Source organism: Pteropus alecto, unplaced genomic scaffold (genome assembly GCF_000325575.1).
Source record: "Pteropus alecto unplaced genomic scaffold, ASM32557v1 scaffold39, whole genome shotgun sequence".
Taxonomy (NCBI): Eukaryota; Metazoa; Chordata; class Mammalia; order Chiroptera; family Pteropodidae; genus Pteropus; species Pteropus alecto.
In genome coordinates, this window is record NW_006443568.1 from 13305093 (window position 1) to 13319642 (window position 14550).

A 14550-nucleotide genomic window follows, 5' to 3' on the forward strand; every position below is an offset into this window, starting at 1 on the left:
AAATGAACAGGACAAATAAAAAGAGACTCATGGACAGGGATAATAGACTAGTGGTTACCAAAGGGGAGGGAATAGGTAGATGGGGCAAAAGAGGTTAACTATATGGTGACAGAAAGAAACCTAACTGTGGGAGGTGAACACACAATGTAAATATATATATGCCTTATACTGTTAAAATGCACAGCTGAAACTTATTGGATTTTGTTAACCAATGTCACCATAATAAATAAAAAAGTAAATAAATTTTAAAAATTAAAAAAAAAAGATACCATATTACACAGTTAGCACAGTGCTTGGCACATTGTTGATGGACAATAAATGCTCCATTCTGTAAAAGGACTCACCCAGGCATTTATAAGAACAATATCCAACCCCTGGGGCAGGTCCAAGGCCCTATAAGGAAACCACATCAGGATGCCTTATAGGGCCTGGGGCAGCCTCTTCCTGCTATGACAAAAAACAACCTGTATCTGCTTCCCTCGCAGCGTCTTGTTTACCACTCACAACCAGGAGAAGTTGCATGCCTGTCTTCTTACACACCAGATACTGCACATGCATGATTTCACTGTCTACCCTTTGAGGCAGATGCTATTGTAATCCCCATTTTTATGATGAATAAACAGGCTTATCAGGGTAATGTCAGCAAAGCAGAATTTTAGCCCAGATCTCTGCTTCTTTCTCTTACACTATCAGGAGCTGCCTTGGGCAAATGACTGACCTCTTTGAGTCTCTTAATCTTGAAACGGTTTGAGAGTCAGATGTGCTAGGCAGAAAGACAGGTGGAGAGTTAAATTGGCTGTGGCATAATGGAAAGAGTCCTGTAGTTGGAGTCAACAAACAGAGACTCTACCTGGCCAGGTGCTGGGAGAATTAGAGCCGATAGGTATAAAGCACCTTTACGCATTGCTTGTCATATTGTAAATACTCAATTAATGGAGGCCATTCCTATTGACTGCTAGCGGTTGCTCATAAACGTTCAGATTTGCAGTGTGTTGTTCTTCCGTGCTTCTGTCTGAATCACAAAGTTATTACCAGGCACAGTCGGTCTTCTAGCTTTTTTAAATTAATGATTTAAGGAGGGATGTCTTTCTGCTCGCAAGCTCTGCCTGAGGGTATGGATGAAAGTAGAGTGGAGGCGAATTTAAGGGCCAGGTCCCTGGCCCCGAAGCTTCATCTCTTATTATTAGCATTTTGCTTTCAGCTTTGCCTCTCCCTCCTTCATATTTTAATTTGCGTTCTCCGTTTGCCAATATCTAATCTGTCTGGAGAAAACACCAATGAGCAATTACAAGCTGGGCCTTGGGAGCCAGGGAGCTGGCATCCTGATGTGGTTTCCTTATAGGGCCTTGGACCTGCTGTGGAGCTGGGCAGTCATTCCTGTCCCTCTCAAGTGAGATGAAGTCCATATTGTGAATTCAGTGCCTTCATGGTGGCATTTTTCATCTGGATTTGGGAAATGAGTTCTGCTAATTGTCGAGTGTGCCACCCTGGCAAAAAGATAGAGGTGCTTGCATGTTTGACAGATGCTTTGAAACCCCAAGGCCAAAAGCAAAAATGGAACAACGTCTTCTCCCCCTACATTTAAACAACCCCAATGGAAGAAGCCCCTAATGGACGAGCAGCTCCCATTCTGCAAAGCGCCGTTATGTCTCCTCTATGGCTGAAAAGAATTTGTCTGATTTATAGAAGCATAAAGGCAGGGTGGCAGCTGTGATAAGCATGGGTTTTGCAGTCAGCCTGAACTGGCCCTGGATGCCAGCTCACCACTGACTGGCTACTGTCCCTCAGTAGGTCATTACATTTCTCCTGCTGTCTAGGGCCAAAGCAACCATAGACAATACTGAATGAAGGAATGAGTGTGGCTGCATGCCAATAAAACTTTATTTAGAATAAATAGCTGCAGGCTGGATTTGCCAGTGGGCTATTGTTTGTTGACCTCTCAACCTGATCTAGAATATGACCTACTACTCCTGTAACCCTTCCTTCTTGTATGCCTGCTCCTTTAATCATTAAGCCTTAGGACGTAAGATTTATGGACACGCAGGTCTATAGTCAGGGGGACAATAAATTACAGGTGCACCAAGGATAACATCTTAGCTTTAGGTATGTTTTAGCCCCAAGCCCATTGAGGCAGAACAACAACCCCACTGGTCATGGGACCAGATGGGAGCAGACGGGTCAGCGCCAGGCTGATTCCAGAACTGAACACAATGACCAATGACCCCCAACTCCCTTAGTTTCCATGATGACTGATTTTCCCTATATAATCTGTACTCCCGAGACACCCGAGGAGCCAGGTTGGTGACAGCATTAGCTCACCTGTGTCTCCGGGACTTGTGACTCCCTAAAATAAATCCTTACTTTCTTTGCTGTAAGCCTGTATGTATCTGTCTGACTCGCAAAGGGACCCCTTTTGTTCGGGTTACACCCTTCCTGTCACTCATGACTCCTTTTTCTGTATTCTTTTCTTCACAGCCCTCCTCACTCTCAGAAACTCTGTTTGTTTATTTTGCTCCTTGTTTATTGTCTGTCTTCTGCACTAGACTACAAACTCTGCGAGGGCAGTGCTGTCTCCCAGAGCTAGGTCAGTGCCTACTGAGCAAGCAGTAGACACTGAGTGAAGAGACACTCGCTCAGTATTTGCTGAGTGAAAAAATAATTTCCAGTGATTCATGCAAACTTGAGAAGGCCTTTGAAGCCAGCCAACCCAGCAAACAAGACAGCAGCTGTGTCTTCTGGCTGGCAGCTTGGTGTTGCTTCCACAGCCTGGGGAAAGCAGCGAGGCATCAGGCTTATATTCCAGAAAGAAAGAGAAGCTGCTTACCTCTCTCATGACTTGCCTGCAGGCTCCACATGGTGAGATAAAATCATCTTGTAAGTCACTGGGGAAGCAGAGAATCAAACATGGATCAGTTTTCCCCAGAAGCATAACAATTGCTAAAATTCAGTCCCTTGAGTCTTGTCCCCTCCACATTAAGTCAAACCCTGCTAGGCAGTTCTTGATTCACAGATGGGCTCTGTGTCCTAGAGGCTGAAAAGCAGGGCTTGGTGGCTTTCCATACTTGCAAGAGGCAAGGCCATAGGCAGGACCATTATTTTCACTGGTGTGTTCAATAGGTAAATGTTTAGTAAGCACTTACTGTCACCCACACTCCAGGGACACAAAAGTTAAGGAGAATTTGTCTCTGGTTTTCGAGAGATTGCTCAGCTCAGTGGGTGACATGGAAAACTTTGACAAAATGCAGAAGAAGGTGACATTTGGCCTGATTCTTGGAGAAAGTATAGAGTTCATAAGTTACCATTAGTGAGCACCTACTACGCTCTCTACCAGGTACTTGACATACATTATTTCATTTAATTCTCAGTATAAGCCGAGTGTCAGAATGGTCATTTTACCTGTGAGGAAGCAGTTTCAGTGAGATGAAGTAACAGAGGTGCTATTCTGAAACCCTGGGTTTTTTTGTTTTTTGTTTTTGTATTGCAGACAAAGGAAACAGTATGTACAAAGGCCCTAAGGCATGAAAGAATAAAATGCATGTGAGTCAAAGAGAAAACTGGGCTCCTTGCATCTGAGAACATCTGGAGAGGAGAAGCTAACAGCCAAGGAGTTGTCTCTGAGAATTAAGGCACTTACAGGCCATCCTCCAGCTCTGAACAGGACAAAAGACAGTGCTTAAAGAAAGTGGATATAACTGTAGGAACCTCCAAGCCTGCTGGAGCCCCACAGGTTAGGCCTGCAGCCACTGCCATCCTTGTTTTCCTAGACCCACAGCTCTGTGTTGTCTCTGGATTGATTACAGGGTTCCAAATATGTTTCTCGGTCAGCTCCTCCTTTTGCTAACTACGGATGACTTTGACCATGTCATTTCAACCTATGCAAAGCTCATTTTCTTTGCCTGTAAAATTGGGGGATTAATGATGTCCATTGTGTAGGACTGCTAGAGGATACAATGAGATAAGGTATGTGAAGGACTTTGTAAACTTTAGAATGCCACAGACATAATGTCATCGCCTACGCTAATTACCAAGCACGTATCTCTTTACATATATAAGCTCTGTCACAATTTTAGTACCCTATCAGATACAGTTTTATTGTATACTATGTACTCTATGTACTATTTTATATTAATTTATTTTATTATATACTGTTTAATATGTGCCCAGAATATGCCAGGCATCCTGAAAAGCACTTTATATGCATTATTTCATTTTAATCGACAATATTTTTTGAGGCACTATCGGTGCTGGGAATACATCAGTGAACACAGGAGAGTTAAAATTCATTGCACTTAGGAATTTTTGACTAGTGAGGGGAGCCAGACAACCAACCAACCAACCAACCAACCAGCCAACCAGTAACAAGTGGACACAGAGATAGATGCTATGACTTGAATAAAGCAACTGAGTGGAGAGTGAGTGATGAGTTGCCATTTTATTTAATCCTCACGATAACTCCCTTTTATATGTGGAGGTCCAGTTAAGGAAAGGTTCTGCTCCATGGAAAGGTGGATCCTCTCTGAGTACACTCCCAGCTTCAGAACAAATGCCCATGGGAACTTGAGGGGGTAGGACCCCTGCCCGGGATGCACACTGAGCCACATTAACCCTTGTGATGACCAGGTGACAAGTGTTGCAGCCAGAGCCTGACATAAGTTCTTGGAGGTTGGACTCTGTTTTTTTTTTCTCTTCATCCCACACATGTTGACCTAGAGCCTGCTCTATGCTAGGCAGGCATGGGGAAGGAAGAACAAAGACCGATCGGAGAATCCCTGCCTTCAGGGATCTAACCATCTGGAAAGGCAGATAAAATCTGCATGTAAACACCATAACATAGGTAGACTGTGCTTACTGCCATGGGAGAGGTGCTGAGTGAAATTCAGCCTCCGTTCCACAGCCTGTAAGACTCCATATGATCTGGCCCCTGCCAAGCTCACTATTTCCTTTCCCAAACTTGTGACCTTCATGGCCAGCTGTCGGACAAGGGGAACTGCATTAGGGTTTTCAAGGTAGAATTGAGGTGGTGAACATGAATTCCTTAGGAAGTTGGATTTGCTCTAGATTTCAAAATATCATAATATGGCACATCCAGGCAGCACAGCTCTGAGAAGTGGGGGACAGCCTGATGATGATAATGCTCACACTTACATTGCACTACTCTGTGCCAGGCACTGTGCTAAGAACCTCATGTGCAAAACCTCATTTAATCCCCTAACAACCTAATCAGGTAGGGGTTATGTAGGTATTCCCATTATCCACATGTCACAGATCATGAAAGGTCACATGACCTGCCCAAGGTCGCAGAGCTGGAAAGCCACAGAACCAGGATTTGAACCCAGGATCTGTGGACTCTGTCTTTGGTAGTTTTGCAGCTTGCAAGTATAATAATGATAACATTAAAATAATAGCTTTAACTTATCGCATACTCTGTGCCACGAACTTTGCAACAGCCCAGTGGGGAGGTGTTATTCTCCTCCACTTTGTAGATGAAAAGCCAGGCTCAGATTAATGAAAAATGCACCTGCGGTCGATAGGGGAGCAGGATTTAAGACCAGTTCTCAATAAAAACCAAACCTAGGCTTTTAACCCTTACTCAACATTTCAACAAGAGTTAGAACGAAAAGCTGGGAAGAAGATGCATCCGAGATGTGCTGGGTGCCTCGGGGCATTCCCTCCCTGCTTCCCCACCTCTTGCTTGTGTCTGGCACTGGCGGTTTCCTGAGGTTCGTACTGACCTTGGTCACACAGGCCACACACACGCTAATGAGACTTGACAGGCTGGAAACCTATTGACTTTGATGACTACAGCTGGGACCCCAGCGGGACAGGCTTATCTCCCCATTAGCAAAATCTCATGCTGGGCTCTGCACTCTCTATCTCAGCGATCTCGAAGGGGCTCTCTTAGGCTGTTCACACCCGTCAATGTTCACAAGGGAGCTGGCTCTCAATTCAACAAATCACTAATGCAATCGTGGCTGTACTTCTGGCTCAAGGATGCTGGTGCAGGCTGGACACCCGAGCAGAGCAGTTGAGCACCGGAAAAAATGCAGCTTTTGTGTAAATAAGGACTTTTTCTAATCATCACTAGCAATACCCAGTCATATTTAAAAGTAGATAATGGCCAAGAGAAAAAGCCTTTCACTGGGAACATTCTAAACAGAGCAAAGGCTACCATGTCATTATCCTTTTGGTGACTTTGGCCTCTTTTCCCCCAGAATATCATTATTTTCTTGGATCGGCTTTCAAATTAAGTTATTCACCCCCTTACTTTATAAAGTGTAATTCACATCTTGATCTCTGCTTATCCACACAAAATGTTCCCAGCACAGCCTCATTTATTTCTCCCAAAGCCAAAGGGAAGCTTTGTCCTCTGTCACAAGAAGTGCTCTGGGAAGCTGGTGCCCTTCTCCATAAGTGCATCCTGGGTTCCGGTTACTCAGGAAAAAAAGAACCCTCAGTAACCTGGTCCACCCTGGGGCCAGAACAAGGCCAAGTTTAGGAGCTTATAAAAGAAATGGGGGCTCATTTCCGTCACATGCTCCATCCCCCATCAACCTTGCTGCAGGTCCTTACGTTTCTGTCATAAAGGTCCTGTGGCTCCACCACAGTGAAGAGGTGACTTAGTCCTGGTACATGACCCATGCAGCCAGATGTCCAAAAGATCAACGCTTGATCAGCCGTGCAGTCTCTTTATGGGTGGGTCAAACATTTCCTATGTTATTTCGCTCGCACCATTAATTTCCCAAGAAAACTCTCTTTCACGGACAATGCAAAGGTCCACACAAGAGCAATTCACCATTATCAGAAGCATAACGGGGTCCAAATTAGGAAAAAGAGGCCCATTCATATGCTCAAATCCCATATGCTCAAAGCCACTGAGTCTGGGTCCAGGGCCAACAAGAATTCATTGAGCTCCCTTGGAGGGTACCACGGGGGAACTTGGAAATTTATGCTTAGGGCAGGCAGAGGGTGTTGCTGGGTGCTGTTGTTAAGCCAGAACCTGGGCTGGAATCTGATTAGTTGGAACTATTAACCCGAGTTTACCTGGCTGTCACCCCTGCAGCCTGTCTTTGTATTCTGGTTCTTGACACCTAGAAGTGAGTGATGCCAAGTGCAGGAGTCAGTGCACACAATGACGGATCCGTCAGCGCACACAATGACGGATCCCTGTGTCAGCTCAAGGAGAGCAGGGAAGGGTGTTTGCATTTCGAAGTGGAATGAGCCTGGACGTGTCACTCTAGAGATCTGGTTTTGTACTAGCTCTGCCACTAACTCCCAAGAAAGTTGCTCATGTTCTCTGTGTCTCAGCATCTTCTGCTGTAAAACAGGGGTAGTGACCAGGGAGTCTTAGTGGCTAGGTGATTTTTTAGGTCCCTCCAGCTTTAGGTTTCTATGCTGCTTTTCTATGGCATCTTGGAGAGATTCTGCTCTACTTTGCGCTGTTATTTGAACAAGAACACACCTGCCTTTGTCTTAGAGTTGCTGTGGTTGTGGACCTGCTCTGCAGGCTCACCGAGGGCAGAGTCCATTTTTTATTTAATTCCTTATCCTCACACTTAGCCCAGAGTCGTCTACAGTGCCTGGAACATAGGATGTGCAGAATAAACATGTTGGATTGATGAATACGTGAATAACAGGTATGTGGTGGATGTTGGGTGAATAGATGAATGAATATTGCTGTGACCCGGCTTTCCCACTCACCTGGCAATAGCAATTGCGCTGAAATCTTTGTGCCCTTCTGAGACAGCCTTCTGGATAGCAGTCCGTTCAGCACAGATGCCCAGTGGGTAGCAGGCGTTTTCTATGTTACATCCTGAAAGGAGAGAAGGGCCCAGTCACATGCAACAGGAAATGGTTCCAGTAGAACCATTTCCTGTTGCATGTGTTGAGTAAGAGGCTTGCCCTATTCCAGTGCAGGAAGGCACCAGCCACTCCAAAAAGGGGGCGGGGGAGGACAATGTGACCCAAAATATTCGGAAACTATGACTCACTGGTATAGTGGCCTTTCCCAAGAACCTCCCACTTTTATAACTTACCCAATGTCTTGATATTGAAGCATAGCCTAGGAGCAGGGGCAGGATAATAGGGCAGATTAACTCAGCCTCATCTCCTCAGCAGGTCAAGACCAAGGGGAGATGCTGAGGCGTAAGAAGGTGAGCATAGCCCCCAGCCCTGGATCTAAAAGACAGAAGCCACAGGCTATGGTAGTGTGGATGGGGTGGTAGGTCCTGATTCAAAGATTGGGTCTGTGTATAGTTTTTGTTGCTGGTTACCAGCTATCAATGTTCAACCAAGTTTCTTTGTGAGGTGTGTTGCAAAACAACCTCAAAGTCAACAAATTAACAAACAAAACACTCGCAAGCTTTGCAAAAGGCGTCTGAGATTACACAAGCCTTAAGGCAATCTCCAGTCCTCCAGTGGTAGGTGAGCTGCTTAGGTGGCACAGCCCTTAGTAAGGGAGTCCTCCCCAGTGTCCCTCTCAGGGGTGTCCCTGGGGAATAATGGGGCAAGGTCTATGCCCAGGAGACAAAACATTGGCATAGCCAGGTTGGCTAAGAAAGTCCTTATTTCCAGGGAGGTGAGACCATGATGGTCTGGGCTTCCCCCGACCATCAGGATATGTCACTCTTCATACCTTGCTTTTCTCCTTGATGTAGGGATAGTAACTGTTCCCCAGTATTCATTTTCTCCTTCTTTCTTTAAGTGATACAAATGACCCACATTTTAATATGGTGGATCACAAAGCCAGTACCCTGAAGATTATATTTCCCAGACTCCCTTGTAGCATAGTGTTGCCATGTAACTAAGTTTTGGCCCGTGAGGTGTGGCCCAAAGGGAGGTGAGAAACTTCTGAACTGCATTTTTTGTAAGGAGATTGCTTGTCCTTTACTTCCTATTCTTTCCCCTTCGCAAGCCGAGCTGGGGTGGGACACCTCCGACCATGGGGTTTACTGTCATCGGGACGGAGAAGCAACAAGACAGAAGGAATTTGGAGCAGAGTTGAGTTACCCGTTTGCCCTGGACTGACTGCCTCCTCTGAATTGTTATGTCGAGAGAAAAAGAGATTTCTGTCATGTTCGAGTCATTGTATTTTGGGATTTTTGTTACAGCAGCTTCACCCATACCTAATGCTGAAATTTGAGATGCAGCTTTAACAAAAAAGTCTAAAATATGTGGCCTTGGCTTAGCAGTTGGGCAATGTGAAAGAACTGCAGACGCAGGAAGGCAGAAAGCTGGTGCCCTTCCTGCTCAGCAACAGATTTGTAAATCCCCGTGCTGCAATAACCTGGAAGGCAGACCATGTAATCTGCCGCTAGGATTTCTCCACTTGGCAATGACAATCAGCCCTGTGGCAAAGATCTGATGAAGGGTGCCACCTTCTCACCTGGCCTATTGTTTTGGGTTGTCTCAAGGTAGCCGCCACTAAAATGAGGCAGCAGAGAAAGGCCAGGCAGAGAAAGCAGTTATTAAAAAAAAAAAAAAAAGGAAGAGTTGGCAGGCTTAAGAACTATGCCCGGAAAGGGTCATTGGGTGTGGTACTCCTGATGAAAGTGATTGAAAGCAAACAGACCACAGAGCTTCTAAGGTTTCGGTAGACTTGGCCAAAGAAGACAAAAATTCGGTTTTCAAAAGCCCGTGATTGCTCAATCCTTAAAGACCCTGGGACCCCAAAACTCGACCCTCAGAAGAGAGCTGTATGTTCCCAAGGAGGGCATTCCCTCCAACACCCATTTCAGATGTGTGGCCAAGAATAATGGTCAAGGAAGAAGCTCCCAGAGGGCCACAGGGGTCCAGTGGCAAACACTGATCCCTGTGTTCACTCTCCCGATTGGATCCACTGGAGTTTAGCTGGGCACATGGCTACGCAGCTGGAGACTACATTTCCCAGCCTCCCTGAAAGCTTCATATAGTTCTATCATTTAAACCAATGGGATGTGAACACCAAGTGATGAGTGAGACCTCTAGATTACATTTTTATGGGAGCATTGCTTGCCCTCCACTTCACCTTTCGCTTTCCCAGGAACGTGGATGTGATGGTGTTTGTCAGTTTTGAACATGCAGATTAGGACACCACTCTAGGGATGGCAGGGCATCAAGAGAGAAGGAATCTGATCTGAACTACCTTGCCAAGCAGAGTAGAGCAGAACAGTCCATACGCCCCAGACTCCAGCCCACCCCTGGTCTGTTAGGTGAGAGAGAAATAAGCAGCCGTCTGTTCTGGTCACTGTATGTGTATTCGTTTCCTTGTCTTAGTCTGTTCCTGATCTATTACGCTCCCTTTTTCTCAGTCTGAGTCTTCATTGCGATTATTTTGTTCTTTCTACATCCATCAAATTTCCAAATTGTTCGATCGTCATCTCTTCATATATTTTCCTCACTTAATTTTCTGTCCCTTCATTATTTATATTGACAAGTTAGGAGAGGTCAAATTAATCATTCAACCCATTAACCATTATCATGATTCTCAAGATCACAGGCATTCATGTCAAACTGATGGAGAAGAATTGATATCACTAGCAGCCTGCCCCCTAGACCGGGTACCTTGGCTGCAAGTCTGCTGGGGTGAGGGTGAGTGTGTTCACTAACAGTCATATATAGATAGAATGGCTATGTGGTGTTAGGTGGGGACAGGTTTGGAAGTCTACTTTTAGGAAGAAGGGCAGGTGTGTATACTGGGCACCCAAGAGTAGGCTCTAATAATAATAATAATATAGACTATTATTTTGACAATTTAGCATTTCTTCCTCCTTTTTATTTCCCCTAAGGAATGAGCCTTTAGTCATTCCTTAGCATGTAGTTCAAATGGGAGCTGCCATCTTTTCTCACATGACCCTTTTATTGGTCTAAGGATGAGCACCTGACCTACACTGGACCAATCAGAGTTCTCTGTGCAGGAACTTCAGCTCCTCTCTAGAACTTGGAGTGTGAGCCTGGACCCCGCTAATGACCTGTTTCCCATTCATTATGGAGGAGACCATTAGGAGACAATGACATGGACACTTAGAAGAATGGATGAGAGATGAAAGACGGCCAGAAAAGAGTCTGAGTCTTCGTTGCTTCTCCTGGACCCAGCTATAGCCCAACTCTTCCCACAGTTTATAGGGATCGATGCACCCCTTTTTGCCTAAAATAGTTTATGTGTATTTCTGTCATTTGCAACCATACAGAAATCAGTTAATACAGTTGGGATATGGGACAGGGAATGGTCAGGGAGTTGCAACCCTGAAAGGCATGGTTAACATCTCTCGAACGCCTACTTTGGCCAAGCATTTTTTTCATATTCACAAGTGAGTTACTGTAGCTGCGATAACTGGCCTTATATTGCTCAGCCTCTCAGTTAGCTCAATGAAAGTTAAATGAATAAGAGAATACATCTTTCTTGCTTTCCACCTAATCTCTTCAGCCAGGTTCCTGATGCCCACCTGAAATGACTTCCTTTAAACACACCCTTGCCTGCTCATCCATGCCCACCCCTTCTACCTTTGCTGATCTTTGACCTTGACGCATTTGACTTCCACCTCCTCCAAGTTAGGATCCCTGCCAGCCTTGCTTCCTACTTCCCATTTAGCAGCCCTGACATGTCCCTGACTTAGAGATACTTTCCTTATTAAACATGAGTCACATAAATCTTGGGCTTTGCAAATATGCTGTTAAAGCAAATAACCGGATTGCAGAAGGCCCAGTCTTTCAGGACAATTGCTTGTGTCCACATTTGATGCTCAGAATGGCCTCAGTTAGAGAAATCTTCCTTTATTGCATCTAAAATTTCAATGGGCCAGTTTGAGAGAGAGAGATTTTTTAAATTGATAAGAACAGATACTACATTTGATCTTAGCCAAAAGGCCGAGAAGCGATGAGAGCACACTCATATACGCCACTGCTCAAACAGAGCTTTGTAGAAAGAGCAGCCAGGTTCTCCGTTCTTCCCTGGGACTCTGTGCCCTACTGGCTCCGAGAATTTGGGAAAGGGACTGAACCTCCTTGAGTCTCAGTGTCCTCATTTATAAAATGATAGTGACAGTGCCTTCCTCATAGGCCTCTAGGGAGAATAAGTTGAGATTATGTGTGTAAAGCAATTAGCATAAAGCCTGGCACAGAGTAAAGTGATGAGCAGTTGCTAGCTGCTGTTATTAACTGCGTGAAAGTCCAGGCTTCAGTGGTGGTAGGCCTGAGCGACTGAGCTTCTTCTCCTACACGAGGTGTCACAGTGACCCCGTTTCTGTCCTTTAGGCACTCTGAAATCCTTTCCACGATTACAAGCCTCTACGTAATCTGCTGCCAATCTGCCTACCTCTTGGACCTCATCTCCTTTTGCTCTCCAGGCCCATTGGCTTTTCAGCTGTTCCCCGAGGATGCCAAGTCCTCTCCTGCGACAGGGCCTTCACAGTGGTTGTTCCCACTGCCCGGAACTCTCTTGTCTCTATATGCACGTGGTACTCCCTACTCATGGGTCTCCGCTCAGAGAGGCCTTCCATGACCAGCCTACCTAGAATAGCTTTAGTTTGGAGGTCTGCCTCCAACCCTCTCAATCCATGTACCGTGCTTTAATTTTCTTCCTCACACTTACCAATTTCCTGAAATAAATATCTTTATTATCTAATTCCCCCATGATAGTGTAAACTTCCTGTGGTCTGGAGCTTCATTTACATTGCCCACTGCAGTATGCTCGGGAGGCCAGTGTTGCTCTCAAGTATTTATCGAATGTGTGGGAGTTCTTATTTCAGTACTAGATCTCTGAGATACAAAGGAATAACTATTTGGAGCCTCTAGCAAGTTTAAGTGTAATTTCCCAGTCTTGTTTAAAAAAAAAGGAAAAGAAAAAAGGAAGCCCTTGGCCATGTATTGCAATCCTGAAAAGCCAGGCACCATTTTCAGTCATGAGAGGCTAGGACGTTACCAAATTAGGAATCCCTAAATATAAGATTGGACCAAACTACGATGATAGTGCTATTATTACTAATTGCTTTCCTTTATTTTTATTGTTTTTATTTTGAAACGCAATAAATATGTCTCTTTTGCTCCCCATCTCATCTCTCCATCGAGGTTCCTGATGCTCCGCCTGAAAAGACTGTCTTTAAACAAGCCCTTGCAGGCCCATCCACACCTGCCCCTCCCACCTTTGCTGACCTTTGACCTTGCTACATCTGTCAGGTTCTCCCTGGAACAGTTTATATTATATAATTAATCCTTTTACCAACTCTGTAAGGAAGATACGATTTTAACTACATTTTACAGAAGGTAAAGGCAGAGAGGCTGGTGGCAAGGAGCCAGGACTCACATCCTGGCCTGTCACATGCAAAGGATCGCTCTTTCACTCTATGGTATTTCAGCGAGGCCATGTTTTGAGGTGGTTTGGTGCTTCAGGCAGGGCTGGGGTCGGACATCATCAAGACGTCAGCAAGGAAAGAAGTTCATCAACAAAGGGGTGATTTGGACCTAGTCACCAGAGAAGAGAGCAGTGCCGGAGAGCATGGTACCCACTTGCCCTTCTGAAGGATGAAGATTAGAGCCGTGGTTCTCCCGCTCGAGCAGGTGGGCATCGGCATCTTCTGGAGGACTTCTTAAACCAGATTTCCGAGCCCTACCCCTGGAGTTTCTGTTTCAGTAGGTCTAGGTTGGAGCTCGAGAATTTGCATTTCTAACAAGTTCTCATGAGGTGCTGAGGCTGGTGGTCTGGGACCACATTTGAGAATCTCTGGACTAGAGAAATGTCATGTTCGTGTACGTAAAAAAAATACTACACTTTCTCCATGTTCCTGCCTCCCTGCCCACCACAAATGCCACACTTAGTTTCATGAAGGAATTATATTCAAACTCAACTATAGAGTCTAGAGGTTTTAGTGAAGCCAGTCTTTGTAATGAGCCACTTTGGAGTGACAGCAGAGGGGACTAATAGATGAGCCTGGAGTTGGGGGGAGATGAGTGGTTGATGGGTTGTGGTGGGTAGATAGGGCTGTAAGGAGAGGAAGCGGGTTTGGGAAGCCTGCTTTGACTCACCAGGAGGTGACTCACCAGGGCGGGGATCTATAGTAGGTCAACTGCTGTAGAGAAGGGCAATATAAAGCACCAAAGAATGGTCCTGGAGATAAAAGGAAGCCTAGGGAGAAAATCAGGAGGGCAGAGTCTGATCTGGGGAAGATGAACAAAGGATCAGATTTAAGGGTTAAACCAAGGCAACGTGGATTCAGCGATCAACCAAAACACCCTTAAGTGTCTTTTTAAATGTGGTTTGCTCCTCCCAGAATTCACTACAGCTGATCCAGCGGAGTGGCTTTTTCCCTAAATGGCGATGGCACATAGAGAGTGCCAAGTCCCTCGAGAGAGAGAGAGGAGGAAAGGGCGAGGTAGACCACTTTCCCAAGGGCGTGAGCTGTGGAAGAGAAACTCCCGCTTCCCTTGATGGTGCCAGCAAAGAGCAGCCTCCAGAACTTCCCTCCGCCCACCCCCCACCCGGTGTTCCACAAACACTGGCTGAGCACCGCTGCCATGTGGGAGCCCCAAGGCTGACTCCACTTTCCCTGCCCAAAGCCCCTCGGGTCCCCACCTTAACAC

At 45.6% G+C, this 14550-nt stretch overlaps 1 protein-coding gene and 1 pseudogene across 1 annotated transcript in view; both read right to left on the reverse strand.

Moving 5' to 3' along the window:
* Positions 1–754: 754 nt before the first annotated feature.
* The window catches only part of CDA (cytidine deaminase), an 18025-nt gene continuing 4229 nt past the window's right edge, over positions 755–14550 (reverse strand). Inside the window, exons 2-4 of the mRNA XM_015598813.2 lie at positions 7699–7810; positions 2741–2882; positions 755–763 (exon numbers count right to left, since the gene is read on the reverse strand). Coding sequence (XP_015454299.1) covers positions 755–763; positions 2741–2882; positions 7699–7810 — 263 coding nt within the window. The remainder of the gene's footprint in view (positions 764–2740; positions 2883–7698; positions 7811–14550) is intronic.
* Positions 11629–11853, reverse strand: LOC112473049 (annotated as a pseudogene).